The 20,352-nt window shown below is 35.6% G+C and overlaps 1 protein-coding gene across 2 annotated transcripts; it reads right to left on the bottom strand.

Annotated features, from left to right (window-relative positions):
• Positions 1–507: 507 nt before the first annotated feature.
• Positions 508–19,135, bottom strand: LOC134534169 (facilitated trehalose transporter Tret1-like). Of its 2 annotated transcripts, none has more exons than XM_063372307.1 (7): positions 18,917–19,135; positions 13,848–13,980; positions 11,381–11,646; positions 10,298–10,484; positions 9,349–9,524; positions 5,739–5,906; positions 508–3,386 (listed from the first exon to the last, which is right to left on the bottom strand). In XM_063372307.1, the coding sequence occupies exons 2-7, from the start codon at positions 13,942–13,944 to the stop codon at positions 2,820–2,822; spliced, it is 1,461 nt and encodes a 486-aa protein (XP_063228377.1). In that variant the 5' UTR covers positions 13,945–13,980; positions 18,917–19,135; the 3' UTR covers positions 508–2,819. The 2 variants fall into 2 exon arrangements, with proteins under 2 accessions (XP_063228377.1, XP_063228376.1); XM_063372306.1 differs by lacking the exon at positions 18,917–19,135 and adding an exon at positions 15,060–15,578.
• Positions 19,136–20,352: the final 1,217 nt, after the last annotated feature.

The following is a 20,352-nucleotide window of genomic DNA, read 5'->3' as shown; positions in this document are numbered from 1 at the left end:
GATGTTGGTAAGTGAACCAGAGCAGTAATTATTCTTGAAGTTAGATGAAGGGTTAATTAAAAGTAGCGATGGGTTGAATATACTTTTCCTAAAATCCAAATCTAAAATTCTATTCTTAAAAGAGAGCCAAAAATCCTAATATACCTAGATGCTTATGAGTAAAGAATAAAACAATACATGTGCAAAAACACAGAATTTCTGTTTGGAACAAACATTCAACATATTTAATTTTTATTTTGATTGAAATAAAAATATTTACATGTTTTGGAAATAAATAATTTTTTTTGTGTTAAAAAAAATGTTTCCTGAAGTACTAAATAAAAATTTCCAGTGGCAGATAGAAAAACTTATTTGATAGCTACTGAAGAGATAAATAATGTAGTCATCATCAACTAAACCACTGCTAGTGTTTGACTGTCCAGTTTTTCTCCCTGTAAGATCAGTTATTTCAAATACTAAAGATCTGATTGGCCCATCCCCAATTTAAAGTAAATAGGTATGTAGATATAAATAAAAATAAGTGTTTTATGCTGTACGATTATGCACACATGCTTAAGACAATGGGCCCTACACAGTTATAATCGGTTCCACACTACATACTTGGCTCTGATGAGCTCATCCATAATATCAATGAACAAGCCTTTAAGCCTTAATGTGTTTCCTTTTTTTATATATATATATTTATTCAACAAACAATAGAAAAGCTATGAAAACAAGTTAAAAACATTTCATATCACAGTAAAACTTGGGAAATGTTGGTTCTTACAGTCTTAAGAATTCAATACAATATAAAGGTTAAATGTTTACAAATGGTTGTTTATGGTACAATGTACTGAAGTTTTTATCACACTGAGAAACGAACAATCAATAAAAGCCCCTGAAAATGGTAAAATATCATTATCACATCATTAATTGCATCCAAACCTGAAAAACTGAGCACCTAAATGTTACAGAAAATTTACACTGCTATAAAACCTGGTGACAATATTTCAAAATCACAACTGCTCAAATTACAAAAGATGCATTACATACTTACAATACTAATAACTAATTTTACACCTCCTGTATTACTAAAATATGATGCATATGTTTAAGGCATATCAAATAATGATTTACAGTTGCATATCTTAGAAAATTCTTTTTCCCCAACCTGTACACATATAAGCAATAAAAAAAAACAATAAAATAAACTTTATCTCCAGCTTGCTATGGCCTACATCTGTTACTTTACAAGTTTGCAGTTTGTAGATTTTTACTTTAGTTTAACATGAGCGAAGAGTATAATAGGACCTGGTAAAAAAAAAAAAAAATAAATAAGAGGATATTAAAGAAACACATTAAAATTTAGTTATCAAAATGTTAAAGAAAAAAAATTACCAAATCAAACAAAACTTGCAGTAAAAATCTTTAAATAAGTCAAGAAATTTCTTTCTGATGTGATTTTTCAATATTTTAACCAAAATTTTTTTTGACTGGCATTTAAATAATTTATTTTACTAACTAAAATGTCAGTTTACAATTTTGCTTAGTGTATACGTGAGCTAAATGCTATGATGACAAACATTTAAAATGTAAAAAAAAATAGTGATGGGGTTTTGTTGTGGTAGCCAGAAATGCTACTGTGAAACACATTATTTACACTTTTCAAAGTACTATTATGAAAAAATTCTGTAATAAGCAGAAATGTGTAAACATAAAGGGCTGGATTTAAAGTCAATTTAAAACATCTTATACAGTTTCATACAGTTCCTTGTTGAACAACCACACATCAAAATCATCCGAAATGAGTATGATATACATATGTATTTGTGAAAATAAAAGAATAATAACTGACCCAAGTCACATAAAAATACAAAAATCTTACATTGATATATATTAATCGTAATCATACTAAACAAATGTATTTCCACTCATAACAGGAAAAACTGTCGATAATTTTGAATGCAACAAATATGTCATACTTTATCTCAAAATTACACCTTCCTCAATTTTACACTTTGTAGTTTTGGTTTCTCGTTCTATAAATAAATTACTAATATACATAAGTGAGCTATTTACAATTCGTTATAGCTGCCATTTGCACTTGGCATCAGGAAAATTATATATATTAAAAAAAAAAAACTTTATTACATCTAAACAAAAAGACAAATATAGTATACATAATTTTTTAATATATTTAATAACATAACCATTAAAGCAATTAAACATTCTGAAATTTATTTGCAATGTGCACATGACATTACTGCAATATTAAAAGTTAATAAAAACAACTTGTAGTAAAAATGCAATTAGAACTAAGTACCAATATAAGTTGAACTATCTGACTGATAGTGAAAGTTATAATTCAAACTTAAAGGAAGAACCCACAATACTGTAAATATTGTTTAGCTACATAACAAACATTTACAATGCAAGGCTTAAGTACCCATTTATTTATTTATATAATTAAAAATATAATGTATACCTTAGTAAAATAAACAAAAAGCCAAAACAATTAAAAATTAATATTTTTTTAAAACATTAACGGAAACTCTTCATTTGTAACTAAAACAATTCCAGTAAATGCCTATGACAACCCTGATTTAGCATGTGTGAAGTTCTCTTATGATAACACACAAAAACTAGAGTACACTCTTGATAATACTGTACACATTTAGTTTTTATCAAAAATATTTGGTAACAATCACCATAAAAATGTTTTCAAAAATCTGTAACAAAAACAGTATACTGTCTTTATGATTATGCTTAGCATTAAAAAACAATGTTCTACAATAAAATTAACAAGTCTGATCATAAATACTCTCCCGATGCAATATGCATCAATATTTATCACGTTGCGGAACATCTCCGTTTTCAGGGCCGCCGCGCCCTCCCCCCAGCTCCACCTGAATCTCGTCCAGCGTCTTGCCTTTGGTCTCGGGCACGACGAAGAACACGAACGCCGTCCCCGCGATGGTGATCCCCCCGAAGATCCAGAAGGTGACGTCCTGCCCCACGGCCGCCACCAGCTGCGAGAAGAACCTGGTGACGAAGAAGGACAGCAGCCAGTTGAGCATGCAGGAGATGGAGCTGGCCGGGCCCTTGATCTCGGGGGGGAACAGCTCGCCCTGCATGAGCCACGGGATGGGGCCGTACCCCACGGAGAACAGGGCGATGAAGACGCACACGCTCGCGAGCGGCAGCCACCCGATGCCCGACGCGCTGTCCTTGACGTGGAAGAACACCCCCAGGACCACGGAGCAGACGCCCATGACGCCACCCGACGCGAGCAGCAGGACCCGCCTGCCCGCCCGGTCCACGATCTGCGTCGAGGCGAACGTCGCGACCACCTGGATCCCGCCCATGATCATGGCTGCCACCGTCGGCTCCATCGCGCTCCCGGCCGCCTGGAACCATCAGCCCATCAGGCACGGCAGGTCAAACTGCCCGAATACATAGTCATGCACATTTTGAGTACAGCGAAAGGTCTTTAACCCATTTGCATCCACTCACTTTAATGTTACACATACCATGGAATCCATAAACTTTTTTATATATTACTATTATTAAAGTTATTTTATATTTTCATTGTATTTTTATTCTTTAAATAAAATTTTAAAAATTGTTTAAGTTTCACGATAATATACCTTTGTTATAACAATACTAGCTACTCTGAGGGGTTATTTTCATTCTAAAGGTATTTTTTCAAGTTTTTCGGGCAGATTAGCCATTTTGCGTACCAGTACGCCTATGGTGTTATCGGCCAGAAAAACAGCTGCGTACTAGTACGCTTGTAGATGCAAATGGGTTAACACTGGAACATCCGGGACCAAGGCCCTGCTGGATTGTCGAATCTCCATATAGTTTACGTGAATACCAAATGCGACACTGAGAAATGAAACCGAACTAGAAATCAGGAAAACACTAAATGGAAATGAAGAACACGGTAAAGGTAAACTCTGAACAAACTGAAAACACCGGCAGCGCAGGAACGTAACAACCCGAATCCACCCTAAAAAAATTTCTAAACAAGAGCAGCTCAAATGGTGGTGGATTGCAGAGTAATCTGAGCTGTAGACTGGCGGACTGAGGGGATGGGAAAGGTCGCATTGTGCATGAATAATGAAAATATACAAACAATTTAAGAGAATGATGTGACAAGTCGTTGGGGTTGGTTTTGTCAGTTAGATTTTTTCATTACGGAGACCTGAATGTACAGAAAAAGCCTAGACAGGTATGGTTTAGAAAAAAATAAATTTTGCAAAGTTATACATTAAATAAGGTCTTAAAACTAAAAAAATAAACAAATAGGAAAAATCTTTGCTGTAAAATAATTAAAATAATATAAGCATTAACTCTACAATAACCACATCTTAGAATGAAATACATTTAAATTAGGTAACATCGAGTAAATTAAAAAATTCGGTTGGATAATTCAGTACTTCACTTTGGTTTATCATGGAGTCAATGGATTTGTATGTCACTTTTTCCCCTGCGATTTTGTTTAGAATGATGTTATTCTTATCATATACATCCACATTTTTAGCCACTAGAATGGCTCTTCCACTTAACCATGCATGATTCTGATAATTTGTTTTTAATGCTTTGGAAAACCTTGCCTACTAAATACTAATTCTTCTTTTGAGTTCACGATAAATCAAAAATTGAATAGGAAGGTGAGTTTTCCTGTTTCTGGATTTGTAGGCACAGTGCAGTTACTGACCTCGAGTCATTGTCCTAAAAATATGTCAACTGTTGGTTTGGTTTCAAGCTGAACACTCACATATGTTGTTAAATGCCGCTTTTTGACCAAAAGATAGCAGTAAAAGTTTTTTTTTGCGCACACATTCCAAGAAGAATATAATCATTCCGTGAAGAGTCCAATCTCTTTTCTCTGTATACCTTCCAGAGATAATTTGGTTCTAAAATACATACATATTAGCAAAATGTCAATAAAACGTATAAATATTCTATTAAAAACTGTACATACATTTTTTTTATTTTCCTAACACACTCAGACCCATTCATGTTTATTTCTAACAGAACACAGTCATATCAAAATTCATGCTTCTTACTTTGAAAATGACAGACTTCCTAGAAAAATTCTGATTTTTTTTTTTGGGGAATTTTTTAGTATAAACAGAATCACGTATTAAAATGCAACGTTGTATCAAAAATTCAAGTCAATCGATCGACTACTTTTCAAGTTTTGCAAGCACAAACATATGGAGGATGAATTTTTTATAGATATTGATAGTAATGTTGATGAATTTGCTTGTAAATTTAAGATTTTATTAATTATTGTACTTCAAACCCTTTTTCAGAGCTCATCAGTCACAGCAAAGCCCCATCATAAAATCAGGTGAATACAGGTAAATGAATGAGGCCATCAATTGTACACCTGACAAAAATTATAAGTGCAATGATGCCATAAAGAAAGTTTAAATTAAAGTTGAGTAAATTCCATAAGTATACTTTGCCGCAGTAAAAAGTTTAAGTTAAAATGTAAACAAAAAATTTTATGTAATTCTTAATAATAAAACGTGACATTTGGAAAAGGTTCTAGTGACTCACACAAATTAAAGTTTAAATACTTGTAAATAGTATTATTCATACTATACACAGAAATTCACTTAGTAATGTAGCTATTTATAAATGTTCTAAATTTAACATAGTTTAGGTTATTTGGCAAGAACTTCTATCAATATAAAGTTTTTAAACAGTACGAACATGTACACAGCAGTGTTTCAATCACGTACCTTGAATATATCGGAAGTATAAAATATAACAGCATTAACGCCACTAAGTTGTTGCAAAACCATTAGACCAATAGAAATAAGCAGAGCCCTTTTGGCCGCCGTCGTCGAGAATGCCTCTTTCCAAGACAATTTTTTTTGTCTAGAGACTTCCAGAGAGGTTTCCATTTCCTGTTGAAGGAAAAAAAAGTGATATTTTAGTCTATATTTAAACCTATTAAACATTAGCAATGTAATGATAAAAAAATACTATACATTTTGTAGGAATGTACTAATTTTAAAATTAGAACTTAGAAAGCTAAAATATTTTCACAGATAATTTTCACATAGTATGACTATGAAATAAAGTTAAGACATAAAAAAAAATAAAACAAAATGTGAGCAAGCAAAACACTGCTGGAAAATAAAGTTTTGTGAGTTCCAGCACCATTGCAGCTTATTACGGAAAATTTGTATGACTTTTGTGACCAGAGTGGGAAAGAAAATACACGTGTCTCAAACACATTAAGAATAGTGTCATGCACAAAAAAAAATAAGAATAGGTTAACCGCATCGTCATCTACTGGCATCAAACGACAAGTTTCATTAGCACAGGTAGTTGGTGTTAAAAAGACAAAACATGATAAACGTGAATTTGTTTTATCTACGACGCAAGTATTCATGGAGGCTAATATTCCGATCGAAAAAATTGATCATCCTAGTCTCAGAGAATGAATGAATAAGTACATTGAAGGTAAGTCGACGTGATTTTTAAAGATATTTTTAAATAACTTTTTTGCGTTTGGCGGTAACTTGTGGAGCGTCTGTAAATAGCTGATCAAAGAGTTAAGAAAATTATATTGTGCAACATTATTGCCTCTATTTATACCAGTAGCTATTTGCAGTAGGGATATTTACTTCTAAAAAAAGTGTGTAACCTTTTAAAGTTGAGATTTTGCCCTACAATTGTATTGCTCATTTTGACATTGTGTAGGTACTATAGTGGTTGGGCTTCTAGTTATTTCGTTTATGCAAGTCACTAAAAAAAACTGGTGACCTTACTTTTTCGTGACTTTTAGGACTTTTGTAGAAAAAAAAAATCTAACGAACTGTAGCACCTGACATCTAATCGACAATGAGGCCATCAAAGACGTTGAGGGTTTAAGCAACTTGAGTGGAGCAGCAACGGAATGAATCGGCATGAGGGGTACACCGGGAGTGCCCTGAGAAGAACCAACAGCTCGGGGAAACGTCAGCCACCTCTCCCACTGGCGATCCACCTCGCCGGGATCCAAACCCCAATCACCTTGATGAGAGGATGAATGGTCTGACTCTACCTTCAAGACCCCATCATACCTAAGAACCACTTGGTTATTGACCAAGTGGGAGCAAATATTAGTTACCATATTGGTCCAAATATAAGCTAACCTCATTCCCGATCAAATCAAAACCAGCAAATAATTCTTCACTCAAGTTCTAACAGTATCTTTTTTTTTTATATAAGTTATTGCAGTGATTTAAATAAAGTATTAAATTACTTATGAAATTCTGTACCCCTTTGTTCAATCTAACTAAAATATTACAGTACACATTAAAATAAAATAAAAGTTTGACCTCAACAAATCACTTTTAAATAATTTTGCATTTGACCCAAAAAAAAAATGCAATATAATCCATCAAAAAATATTTTCCTGTCTAGTGGGTAACTCTATTTTATAATCTCTTGAGAAACTTCTGTACAGTTTAACTAACATTGTTTATTTTATTTACAGTAGAGTATTTTGTTGTTGTCATTGTAAATGTTGAACACAGTTTCTTAACAATACATGCTCATGGTGCATGTGTATATCAATGTTCCTTTTTCTGTTGTTTTTTTTTTACTTCTTTTAGATTATAATTATACTGTTTTGAGACAACAAACATCAGCAAAAAATGTACCAACAGATAGGAACAGCATTGCATAAATTAGCATCTTGCTATAGATACTATTTTTTTTTGGTAATATTCTAAATAAATGCTATTTTTCTGCTAAATTAGTTTGTAAAAATATCATTTACAAAATGCCACTTATTTTTTTGAAGGTTTACAAAAATTATTGTTGTACAAAACGTATCTTGTAGACTTTCAGTGAACTGACTCACATTATATTCTTACTTTGTAGTTTGTCTAGGACTCATGTGCATGTATAATGAAACTATTTTAATTTGTATCTGTCACTAAAAACTTAACGGCACATCAGTTAATACACACAAAACATCCACCAACTTCTCATCACACAGACAAAAGGTGCATGGTTGGCTAATAAGATGAAAACTAACAGGCTGCTCTCTTTTACACTTTGCTTTAACGGGATAGTGAAATAAACCACAACAGTGACCAGATCAGTTCGACCAAATGTTACACGTGAACCGTGTGGCAATTTTCTGGTAGTTTTTCTCTACACTAGTTTTCATGACCAGCATGATTCCTAGGAACAAGATTTTATGGTTTTATTTTTAGGACAGTTTCATTTTTAAAACAGGAGATTTCGGTGTTATTGTATTTATTTGTTAAAAAAAAGGGGGGGGGGGAGGGGTGGGGCATATTATTCTACAAATATAAAATGAATAAATTTCTTAATACTTATTTCACAAATACATTCTCATTTTGATTGACACCTGTAGCACTAATACAGTAACATTATTAGTAATAAGCATGTCTAGAACAGAACTACTCAAAAAAAGAAATCGGCAAAGTTTTGTGTGTTTCAAACATGTACTATCATTAATGTAAAAACATGTCGCTAATGTAAGCGATGCAAAATTAAACTATATAATTTTAATTTTTTTACACTCCACTTAGGTATGAAATATGAGCAAAATAAATTACGTACATTCAATGAATTTACCATGATAAAAGATTCAGATTCAATTTTTAAAATTTGAGTAAGTTTTGTCAAATTGGTGATTGATTTTATGTTTTTATTTACATTTCAGTGCTGAATAGTGTATTAACTTACATTTCGGTGTAACATAGTGTATGATATGCTTTGCTGTGTTATTTTGGTTTTATCGCAATTCACCATATAATCTTGTCCCTAATGATTCGTGATAGTGCTGTCTCTCTGTGATGCAGCCAAGTTACAGGTATTCAAAATAACTTCAAACTAGAATCCCCACCCAATTAATCCAGTTGATTTGTATATTACTTTATGAATTAAACATGCAACTTAATTTTTGCTAGCACATTGCACCACGTACTAATTTTTTAATTAAAATAAGCATTTAAATATTACTATGTTTGTTTATCTAGAAATACACCAAAAAAATAGCTTCTTGTACAAAAAAAAATCCAGAGATATTTTTAGGTATTTGTTCATGCATATATGAATATTTAGTTTACAATAGTAACTTTATAATATTTTGCATTACAATTGCTAATTTCACAATAATTTTTATGCTGATTTATGAAATAATAGATGTTAGTTTTGGAAATAAGAGAAACTGAATTTTCCATCCCCTAGCAATAGAGCTATTATCAGATGTTTCGAAAAAGAGCACAATTGAAATGGTACAATCCTACTAAACCCTGGGAAGTTCGAGGCAGCGACCCGGCTGGACAAGAGGGAATGCACCAAAGCCAAGGTCCAACCCACCTGCAACTCTGCATCCACGTTGTATTCCCTGCCCCGGAACCACTGGAGGGACTCCCGGGCCTTGTCTGTGCGGCCCTTCTGCACGTAGAACAGCGGCGTCTCGGGCGTGAACACGAACATTACTCCGAAGACTAGTGGGACAACACTGCACGTCAGGGTCAGCGCGAACACACTCACTGAAACAAAAAAGAAGAAAATGATAGAAAAAAAAAAAAGGATCAAACAATTACTTTAGTGTTTGTTACATACAGCAAAATCACCAATTCAAGTAGTCAGTCAAGCTAATAAGCTTTAACCTATAAGGTTAATGGCTCATAAAATTGTTTACCTTGTATAAATACAATAGAATATGAAAGTTGTATAAATACAACAGTGGTCGAATGCCCACTGAATGGCCAGTAAATGAGAGAGTATTACAAATACGAGAGCTCCAGGCTTTGAAGAGGAGTGGACACCAGGTGCAACTCTTAGAAAGGAGGGGGGGAGAGGGGAACAGCCTCTCCCGAGCACACAATTTGGATATTTTTTTTATTATTCATGTGTCAAACTTTTCTTTCATGAAAATAATAAGGTTCAGTATTTGAATGTATGAAATTTTGTAAATATTCAAAGTCCAACATCCAATTTGTATTTTTTGCACCATGTTTTGCAACTGCGCCTTTTCTTTGCATGAGAAGGGCTCCCACCCTCCCCCCTGAAAAATCCTTCCTGGAGCCACCCCTGCCAATGAGACTCGCATGGCTCTTAAAATGTCCAATGAGAGCTTTAATGACATTTAGATGGGCTGATGAGTGAGTACCTGTATGGCTCTTAAATTGACCACTGAGAGCTTTAATGGCTCTTGAATGTCTGTCAAGTTGGCCAGTGAGAGCTATAACAGAGCTTGACTGGGCTACCGGGAACTTGCGCGGCCGCCGCTCCCGGCGGGACGCCCGCCGAGCGCACTAACCTCCGTCGATGCCACCGAGCACGTACACGAACATGATGCCGGCGACGACCATGAGCTGGAAGCAGGCGCCCAGGGTGCCCCGGACCTCCTTCTGCGCCACCTCGCTGATGTACACGGGCGCCGTGAGGCTGAACGCCCCGCCCATCATGCCCGTGATGACGCGCCCCACGTAGTACAACGCCACCGTCTGCCAAACACCAGTTTTGGCACGTGTTACTAGGGGCAGTTAGTGGGATGATTTTCTGAGAGAAAATTTTCCATATGGAAAATTTTCTAGAAAAATATACCACCACCTTTTTTCTGAAAAATTATACTTTTCTCCATCACCAACATCATGGTGGCTAGCAAACCATTGATAAAAAATTTCCCTGACTTTTCCCCCAGGTTTGAAAAAAAAAATTCCCCGACCACCGATATTAGTTCTTCGCCAATAACTATCAAACAATCAAATTCAAAATTACGATTCGAAGCCATATCATGCTTCACTATTGCGACAGGAAACTAAATGTAGATAGCACTGAGTCTATGCGTGTGGCTGTTGTGCTGATGTACTAAACGAGCAAAAAAAGAAATGGAAAGAGCTGAACATAAAACTTTTATGCTCTTTGGTTACATCTGGACACAGAGGACACTGGACAAAAAAGACAGCCATAATAGCAGATATCGTGCACTGGGGAAAGAGAGTGAATGCCCATTAAGTTTCACACTGCTATATAAGGATGAGACATGCTAAACCACCAGGCCTGGGATTACACATGAGTAGAGACCTGCAAAATTCGCGGATTCATTCGGTGATAGGCTAGAATTCAAACACATATACCTCTTAGATAATTTTGCTATTGGCTTACTGTTCATCTGGACGAATCTCAACCAGTTATAAACCCTCAACCAAAGAAGGATCGAATCACAGACAAACCAGCTGAGACGACTTACAAGTCGGCAGCCAATGAACTTGCGTTATTTGACCGAGTGTACAGGGGTATGTGCAGTCTATCCTGAAGGCCATCGAAACCACGAATTTTGCAAGTATTTACACATGAGGTGTTTTACAATAATAAAATGAAAACAAGTGAGCGAACCGACCTGGCCTGCCCAGGCGATCATGAACCAGCCGGCGACGAACGGCAGCACGAAGCTGAGCATGGTGTACCGGCGCCCGAGCCGGTCGATCAGCAGCCCCACGAGGACGGCCGACAAGGCCGCGCCGATGTTCACCAGCGAGCCGACCCACGCCCACTCGGAGGGGGTCAGCAGCGAGGGGTCCTTGTTCGTGTCCCACTGGGCCAGCTTCGAGCCGGTGGGGGACGTCCACGCCAGGACGTTGCCGAGCGAGAAGGCGCCCAGCGTCACTGGAGCAAGCGTCACAAACCGTCCCTCACGCGACACTGGTTCTAGGCCTGCGCCAAGCTTCCACCAGTCAAATCTCTCTTTAATATACCATGTGTTGAGACCGGAAAAATTCACGAATTCATTTCGCAATAGGCTAAAATACAAATAGTTATACCTCGGTGCTGCCTCTGCTATTGGCTCACAACTCATCTGTATCACTCTGGGCCAATGAGAAAACACCCGAACAAAGCTTTATACGAATCACAGGCTGCTACGTTGGGACGTCTCACAAGACAGCAGCCAATGAGTGGGTGGCATTTGACTGAGTGTACGTATAACTATGGGGTTCATCCTGCAGGTCACTGAACCCGCAAATTTTTCCGGTCCCTAGCCATGTGTCTTCACCAGGACATTCGCTAATCATTTTATTTTGAAGCTTTGTTTGCTCTTACAAAGCTACGCATCTGATGTGAATCTTCGCGTTTGTTGCAAAACTTTAAAACATCGGAAGCCTAACATTTGCTTATGAAACTATTTGTTTTGTTTTGTGTCGTATGTGTTTTGCATGAATAAATTAGGTTACGTACTTAAAGAAATCAAAAGGTGGCATTCTATTTGCTTTTGTGAATGCTCAATAATATTATTATGCAGGGTTATTTTATTATTATTATTATTAAAATTGTGTTGTATTTAGGGACCAACTGGTTAATCACTTTATCAGTTCAAACATTAAAAATTTTAAACCTTTATACATTTTTACTTCAATCATTATTTTATAAAAAGAGTGTAATACAGCTTAACCGCGAACAATGTTCTCAATTCAATTCAACTTTGAAATTATTTTATTTTAAACATTAAATTTGAATTTGCTTCACATCAAAAAACTAGCATTCACACAGGCTTAATTAGTTGTTAATTTTAAGGTTGTTACTGTTATTTGAGCAGTAGTTGCACCAACTTCTAACTGTGGAAAGGGCAAACTACACCAGAAAGTTTTAAGTGATTTTGAAAACCTTCCAGTTAAATGTAGTCCAAAATTATGGCATAAAAAATAATAGTCTCTATTTTAACACATTTCCCACGTCCTGATAAATCATTATAAAAACAATGGTTTTACCTGACTTTAGAGTATTAACGTTTAAAAATATACACACAGAGTAGCACTAAAAAATTTAAAATGAAAAAAAAAAAAAAAAAAAAACTGGCATTATAAAACAACTTCTGTTGTGAGTATCCTTTAAAAACCAATGATGCAGCCTTTTGTGAAAGGACAAGTCACTAGACTCCACAGTTGTGTTCTTGCAATGGCTATGGTGGAAAAATTGTATTTAAATAATAAACCTTTCTACTGATGTTGAAGAAATGTCTTGCACTGATTAGGTTTTGTAAGGAATAGCGGCATGCCTTTTAAAACTAAAATTAATGTCTTTACAGATTGTGCCTGAGTACACAAACATACTAAACACTCATCAGAGTTAATAATGCAAAACCAAATGATGCCCTCTTGGTTTCAAAAGTTTAAGGGCGAAGCAATGATCTAGTGTTTAATTTTAAAAATTTGTTTCCGTTTAAGCACAGCAAATAATTTAATGGAATGCCCAAATTTATCTGTGACTAAGCTGCTAGAAATGTATACAGTCAGGCTTATACTTATACTATACCTCTAATTTTTTCACACAAAAAAAAAGTTTTTAAGATGTAATTAAAATGTTTCTTGTACCTTTAAGCAAAAGTATTAGATAAACATGATAAGAATTACAAACAATTGGAACGGAATAGATAGTGTGCCTACTAAGAGAGTTATGAATTTTTTGTCTTTCTACCCCTGTTTTTCCATCCGTTGCAGAAATGGTTGTTCATATGAAAATAATTTCGGACAAAAATTGTAGATTATATTTTAAGGTTTAAAAATAAAAAGGAATGTATTTAATGGTGTACAAGTTACGAATTTTATAATATATATATATTTATGTATATATTTTTAATTTCTTCCCATTTGTCAACCCCTTTCAGCAATGGTTTGTCCAATTTTGTCTATTACAAAAAATGTTTTTTCCTCTTCTACTTAAATCAGTTTGGATTATCTGGAGATCCAAGTTGAAGGCAGCAGACTTAAAAAAAGGTTCAACTATATGTACAGGTACTGCGTTGTAGGTAGTTTTGTCGACGACACTGTCAAACTGACAAACCACATCACGATGTTCGACCTGCAAGTGCTCACCTGCGAACGTGGCGATGTACTGGGGAAGTCTTCTCGCAGGTTCGTCGCCGGGTGGGACGAGAACCTGGGTGCTGGCGCCTGCCTTGAAGCCATCCATGTCGTCGAGAAGAGGCGTGATTTCCTCGTCGCTGGCCTGAAAGTTTCATTCCCATAACTCAGCAACCGTGAAGGATGCGAAAGCTTAACTCATGTTTGCTTTTATCACAGAATAATTTAAAAAAAAAAAAAAAAAAAAAAAAAAAAAAAATATTGGCAGAATTTCTTAGCTAAAATAAGACAGCTTCTAAAAAAAGTTTAAAAATAAGGTGTGAAAGACATGAAGTATGAATATGAAAGGTTGATAGTTTGTGATTATACAGCAGGCATAAAATAGGCAAAAATAATTTCTATAACTTTTTTGGATTTATGTTGCTGTCTACATGTGTAGATGTGTATAACCATTTTTTTTTAATTATTATTATTATTATCATTACTAAATCCTGCTGTTGCTGGCTTTTCTCTTTGGAATGTTCCACAATTATACGGAAACAAAGAAAAAACAGATCATGGAATTGCAAGATATTTACGTTCCACTACCCGTTTGCCACTTTTACAATGCATGGAAGCGTAACAAAAGGCAACCAATGAGAATGAATTTCATGGTTGCAAAAAATTAATTTAGGGTAATCGAAAAATATTTTGAGTTGCGAGAACACAACACAGTTGGGATCTAAGTTACATGTATGCTTCCCTCCTTTGTACTAGCTTTTACCATCCTACCACCCCACTTATTACCTAATACTTCTTAACCAACCTCCTTAACATGCCTGTCTGCCTTCTATCTTTTAGACTCTACCACCATTTCTTTCATTCGCGCAGATCGACTACTGCTATACTCCCCCTTTACATAAATTACACAACTATGCTGGTCTTCAACATTAGAGAGCAATGCCTACTGATATTATTAGCAGTGGCTATTTTGCTTCTATCATAAGTAAACTTGTAAAGTTAACACCCCATTATATATATATATACTTAGTCAAAATTTATTTGGAATTAATGCTAAGAATCTTACACAGAAATTTTAAAAAATGAAAGGAAAAAATTATATTTAACACACGCCATAAAGCCAAATTTTTCAATACATTTTTCACTCAGTACAACATGAGCTAGCACTCACTCCAGTGCTTAGTGCTCAGTTATCAGTGCTTAGTTACAATAAGGTCTACTTACATCTTGTGAACTTGTTGCTCCATAATTGATTGAATTGTACCTAAGAAAATGTCTTTCCGATTGCAGTCTACTCATTATTAATACCTTTATTTGAACGAATAGTCGTGTTTTTATAATACTTTATAGATGTTTTGAAGCACTAACACACAACTAATAGTAACAATGATTTTAAAAACACCAATATATTCACAACTCCTCACATTCATCCAACGTAATAACAGCTTTTCAGATGATAATAATTCTTGTATGTGACTTGTTTTCCAGACAATATTTTTAGCGAGGGAGAAAATAACAAAATTGAACAAGATACGACAGCTGTTCTCACATCCACATTACTACAGTACTCGTAGTCATAACTCTTTAAAATTGATGGAAATCATGCACTAGAGCAGTATATTATAGCACCTTATGAGCAAATAGTTTTAATTTCCATTCAATAAAATGATTTATTTTCTATCTCAAAAATAATTTAAAGCCTACGTTTGTTTGTACACAATCATAACGTCACTGTATTACGTCACACACTAAGAGGAGGAACGAGAAAAGTTAAGTAGGTATGCCATTCCCTCATACATTCATTTCCTAAAAGCGTGTGACGTAGCTGGAAGGGCTGGGGTTTTTTAAGATGCCTGAACAGTAAGCGAATAATAAATTATTTTTTTTAAATTAAATAATAAACAAAAATATCTTCATGACAGGAAATTGAAACCACTTTGAAACTACATTTAGTCACGAGTGAATTTTAAAACTATTATGGTAGCTGCTCGCCTGTAGAACTGTTTCATAATCGTAATCATAATCCTTTATTGTCATTCCAACACATAGTGCAATAGACATTGTCATCATATATACAATAAAAATTACACATATATATATATATATATATATATATATATATATATATATATATATACAATGTCATCCTGCCGTTTTCTGCCCTTGCTAGGAGTGGTGGGTGGTTGCTGAGGGTGCCACGATTAATGTCCGTCGGACATAATTTAGGACATTGTAATTGTAGGCGGGCCTTTAATTGGGGTCCTCTTGTATGCTAGTCCAGTGTATGGTTACAAAAAAAATCTAGGATATATACAAAATTATGTAGATAAAACGATGATAATTAAGTAAAATAAATAATAAATAAAATATTGAGTGCATTAAAAATAATTTAGTCAATATAAGTTTAGTTTATCTGTAATCGTGTGTTCCTTTAAAATTATTTAGCCTATATGCGTATGAATTAGATAACAATATATTACTGATTTCCCTTGCCATAAAATGGGTTATCCCAACTTATCGAACGTTTTTAAATATTCTGCAGAGTAAATATCGTTTCTTGCTTAAATTACGAGAGCAGATAAGGCTCTCCATTGCATGACGTCACTGCTTTCATTCGAGCACTCTGTATTGCCAACCAAAACATTTATGTAAATGGTTAAAATTAATCTGGTTCAGTTTGAAAAGCCGAATTGTTGAAGCATGAGGGTGGTTTGGGAAGTGTATGACATGGTGCAAGTAGGAGGGAGGGAGGTGGAGTTGGAAAAAGTCTGGCCTTTTTATAATAATAGCTCGATTATTTTGGTTTTACTTTAGCTAACACGTGTTTCAACTGAATTCTTCGAATAATTTCAAATACATTTTAATATTCCTAAACTAAAGTGAATAGTTTCTATTAGTTTTTTTTATAGATGCGAAGGAACTATGGAAGGAAAACATCTCATGGCTCCAACTCAGCAGTTGTTATGGATGACACAATAAAGAGTGTCATAGAAGGAAAATATTCTGCCATAAAAGCTGCAAAGGTGTTTGGTGTGCCTTTATCTTCACTTCAAAGAAGAACATCTGCTTCGAAGACCCATATATTTCCAGTGTAGGTCGTAAATCCGGTCTGTCATCTGGTGTTGAGAAAGCATTGGCAGCAAGGCTAACATACTTTAGTCCAGTCATTTAAGCTTAAATTAGGTAAGAATCTCGGAATTCAAGATACCCAGCTGTAAGTCTGTAAATACTTGTATATTGACACCCTAAAAGTTGTCTCAAAACCTACATATGGTAGGGTGTACGCAACTATTAAATTTCAAGGTCAAAGGTCACAAAAAATCGGTTTTTTGCGCTTTTTTTTGTAAATATCTCATTTCCTATGGGTTTTTTGCTATTTGTATTTATTATCAATATTGTAGAATACAAAATTCTCTAATATATATAATATAATGTAATTACTCAATCATTCTTTAAATAACTTTATTATGTCAAAAAAGTGATCCGAAGTAGCCCATTCTTACCCTACCTATACATATATTGGAACAAGTAACAAATCTAACCAGTAGTGAAATAAATGAGTAAATAATAATACATAGCTAAGACTGTTGTTCGAGAAACAAATTTAATAGTAGCAAGTTAGATAATGGTCTGACAGTAAACTCAAGCAATGCACGTTACAAATTTGACATTTGGCTATTTAAAACTGTGTAATCAACACCTGTTCAAGTACTGAGTGGTAAAGCTAACAATTACAATTTTGTTTCATCTTTAGAGAAATTTATCAAATCCAGCAGGTCTCTGTATTTAGTTTCGCTTAAAGGAATCAGCTCTTCATATAAACAAGGAGGCAGCCTAAATTAACCAGGTTGAAGGTCATGCAGAGTTTGACTCTTCTTGTGTGTTATTGGTATTGGTACCATTGTGTGTAAGTTGATACCGAATGAGTCTTGGATGATGCACAATAACCAAACTCTTATTGGTCTTGTTGCAAAAGGGCATTGCTTAGCATACAAGGAGATCAAGAATCTGGTCAAGCTAGAAACAAGCATTGACGTTCACATGAAACAACTTTGAATGGTTATGGTATATAACATGTGCTTTAAGAATTTCATCATTTTATTCTAACGGAGTCTCAACAATCGCTCTCTGGTTTAGTAAAGCTGTGCTGCTGTCACATTCCATACATGAGTGGCCACGTCCCAGGACATTTTTTATGTTGGCGGGAAATTACTCCTGAACGTTTCAATGTCATTGTTCTGTGTAAATGGCACATTCCACAATTGCGATGTCCCTGATTGGTCCACGTGAGCCTCTGACGTCACAGTTGCGGGCGATGGTTCGAACCCCTCCTCCTGACTAGAATTCTTTGGTCAACTTGAACTTTCTGTCCCAACCTCACAAAGCTGATTAGTAATGTCTACGGGCAGAGGCCGTCCATTCTTTGGACGGCGTTACACTTAATCTGACTACACTCCTTTTCTCTGTAAATTATTGACCCAGGCCAAAAGAACCTTGGACCAGCCATCAGAGTTATCTGCTGAAGGAATACATGAAGAACACACTCAACTGGAAGCTCTAACAATAATCTTGTCCGCCCACTTGGTCTAATGGTTAGCGTTCCGGGCTCGGTCTGTCACGGGGCCCGGGTTCGATTCCAGACCGGGGAGGGGATATCTCAAACCTTCAAGTGCGTAAGTACCATGAGTATGGTATGATGCAAACATGCCATCGAACAATGTTGTTTCCATCTGTATTTACGCCATGGAGGTTCACACGGGAGTAAAAAAAAAAATGTACAAAAAGTTTTATAGTTGTCTGACTCTACTTTACTGGCTCTAGTGTTACCTTCTTTTTTTTTTCTTTTTTTTCGCTACGCTTCTCCATTGAGCTCCGATATGACGTCATTGACTCGACTTGCCCTACGCTACGCAAGTGTGATAGACGGGCGAAATGTACTCATTTTAGAGCTAAAAGCAAATTAACTCTGTTATTAAAATTTCATTAATATTTTAACATTCAAATATTCCACTTCAATACATAATACGTTGTTTAACCATGCCGCTGAGATTGTTATTAGTTGACATTATTTGTTACGTTACCTTACACCGTGGGAGCGGCAGACGGATGGTAGGACGTAAATATCTCGCGGGTGCGTGGTCCGTTCACGTTTACACGTATGTACTCGCGTCACTGTGGACGTTGTGACGTTGCACGGCCGGGGGGTCGCTTGGAGCTGACCTCTGGCCTTCTGACTCGGGTGCGGACCGTCTTCAGCACCTGCCCCTTGGAGGCAGCTCACCTCCAGAAGACTCCTGAGGACTGGACCTTCCGAGGATCACAGGACTACTGATGGCCCGCCTCCTTCCGTTATCTCATCTCTACTCTCTCCCCCTCCCCCCCCCCCCCCCCGTATCACTGGCCACCGCAGCAGGCCCCTCTTTGACCGCGCCCCCTAGCCGGCTGAACAAACAAACAACCCACTGAGCTCGTATCGGCGCTCTGCTGATAGCCGATAAGGCAACAATGGCAGATACCCCGAGCAATCGCGGAGATTAGTGTACATTTCCTTCAAAACACGTGGACAAAGGTGAATCGAAATCGGCCGGCAGTTTTTACCACGTGATAAAAATTTTTATCGTTCAATATTGAAAATATGCACGCCATCGAGAATTTAAAGAATTTATTTAACCGCTGCTACGGTCAAAAAAGCAGCAGAGTTTCTTAATGTTCAAAAGTTGTGTTTCAAAAGATGAATTATCATTATTAATTTTTCAAGAAAATATTACGGTAAAATCTCAGACTTAATAAAAATAAATTGTGTACAAAAGGTTTAGAAAAAAAAATTATTACTTTAAACTTTACGGTTGATTTGACTTTGTTACTACTAGAAATAAATTATGTCCCAAAAAAAATTGTTAAAAGGATTATGCAACACAATTTAAAAAAGTTTATTTAGTATTTCAATGGTTGTGAAATCAGTCGAATATAGCGAATGTCTACATCAATATTTGTATGAATTATATACAACACTGAGTGTTTTTTTTGTTAACAGTTTCTTGTCATCTCTGCAATGCTTTATTACGAATTTACGCACTTTCCACGATTTTTCTCTCTCTACATTTCGCCAATAAATCACACGCCTTGTTGTATGTAGAGTTTAGCCACTTGTCACCACCGACTCTGACGTTTAAGGCAGGCACTACTTGAGTCGGACATGTCCAAAGCATTAAACTCCAGGAACTTTCGTCTTCTTACGGTTTCCTAAGTCATTTGTTTGTAAAGGATCCAGGCCTTTATCCCAGAATGTTCTAGGACATCGTACAAAACCTGCACTGGCTTTCTTCTTTATGATGATTTCACTAAATGTTTCCAAGCTTTAGGTTGAAGAACGGCGTTTTTTTTTAAATTCCTAATAAATTTTTCAAATATTCAAATATCTCTAACCAGATCTAATCAAAAAACCAAATTTCCGCACGTTTTACTTTTTCACCTAATCCAAATTTTGCACGATCTGACAGTATTTTATTTGTAGCTG

The sequence above is a fragment of the Bacillus rossius genome, chromosome 7, assembly GCF_032445375.1.
Source record: "Bacillus rossius redtenbacheri isolate Brsri chromosome 7, Brsri_v3, whole genome shotgun sequence".
Lineage (NCBI taxonomy): Eukaryota > Metazoa > Arthropoda > Insecta > Phasmatodea > Bacillidae > Bacillus > Bacillus rossius.
Note: the sequence above shows the minus strand (reverse complement) of the source record. Positions and strands in the feature narration are given on the sequence as shown.

What these genes read in the sequence shown, in the direction of transcription:
- LOC134534169 (XM_063372306.1), bottom strand. Translation starts at nt 15,134, where the DNA reads ATGAGTAGACTGCAATCGGAAAGACATTTTCTTAGGTACAATTCAATC. An exon ending in GAGCAACAAGTTCACAAGAT is followed by an intron (nt 13,981 to 15,059) that starts GTAAGTAGACCT and finishes TGAAACTTTCAG; the next exon opens with GCCAGCGACGAGGAAATCAC. An exon ending in TGATCGCCTGGGCAGGCCAG is followed by an intron (nt 10,485 to 11,380) that starts GTCGGTTCGCTC and finishes GGTGTTTGGCAG; the next exon opens with ACGGTGGCGTTGTACTACGT.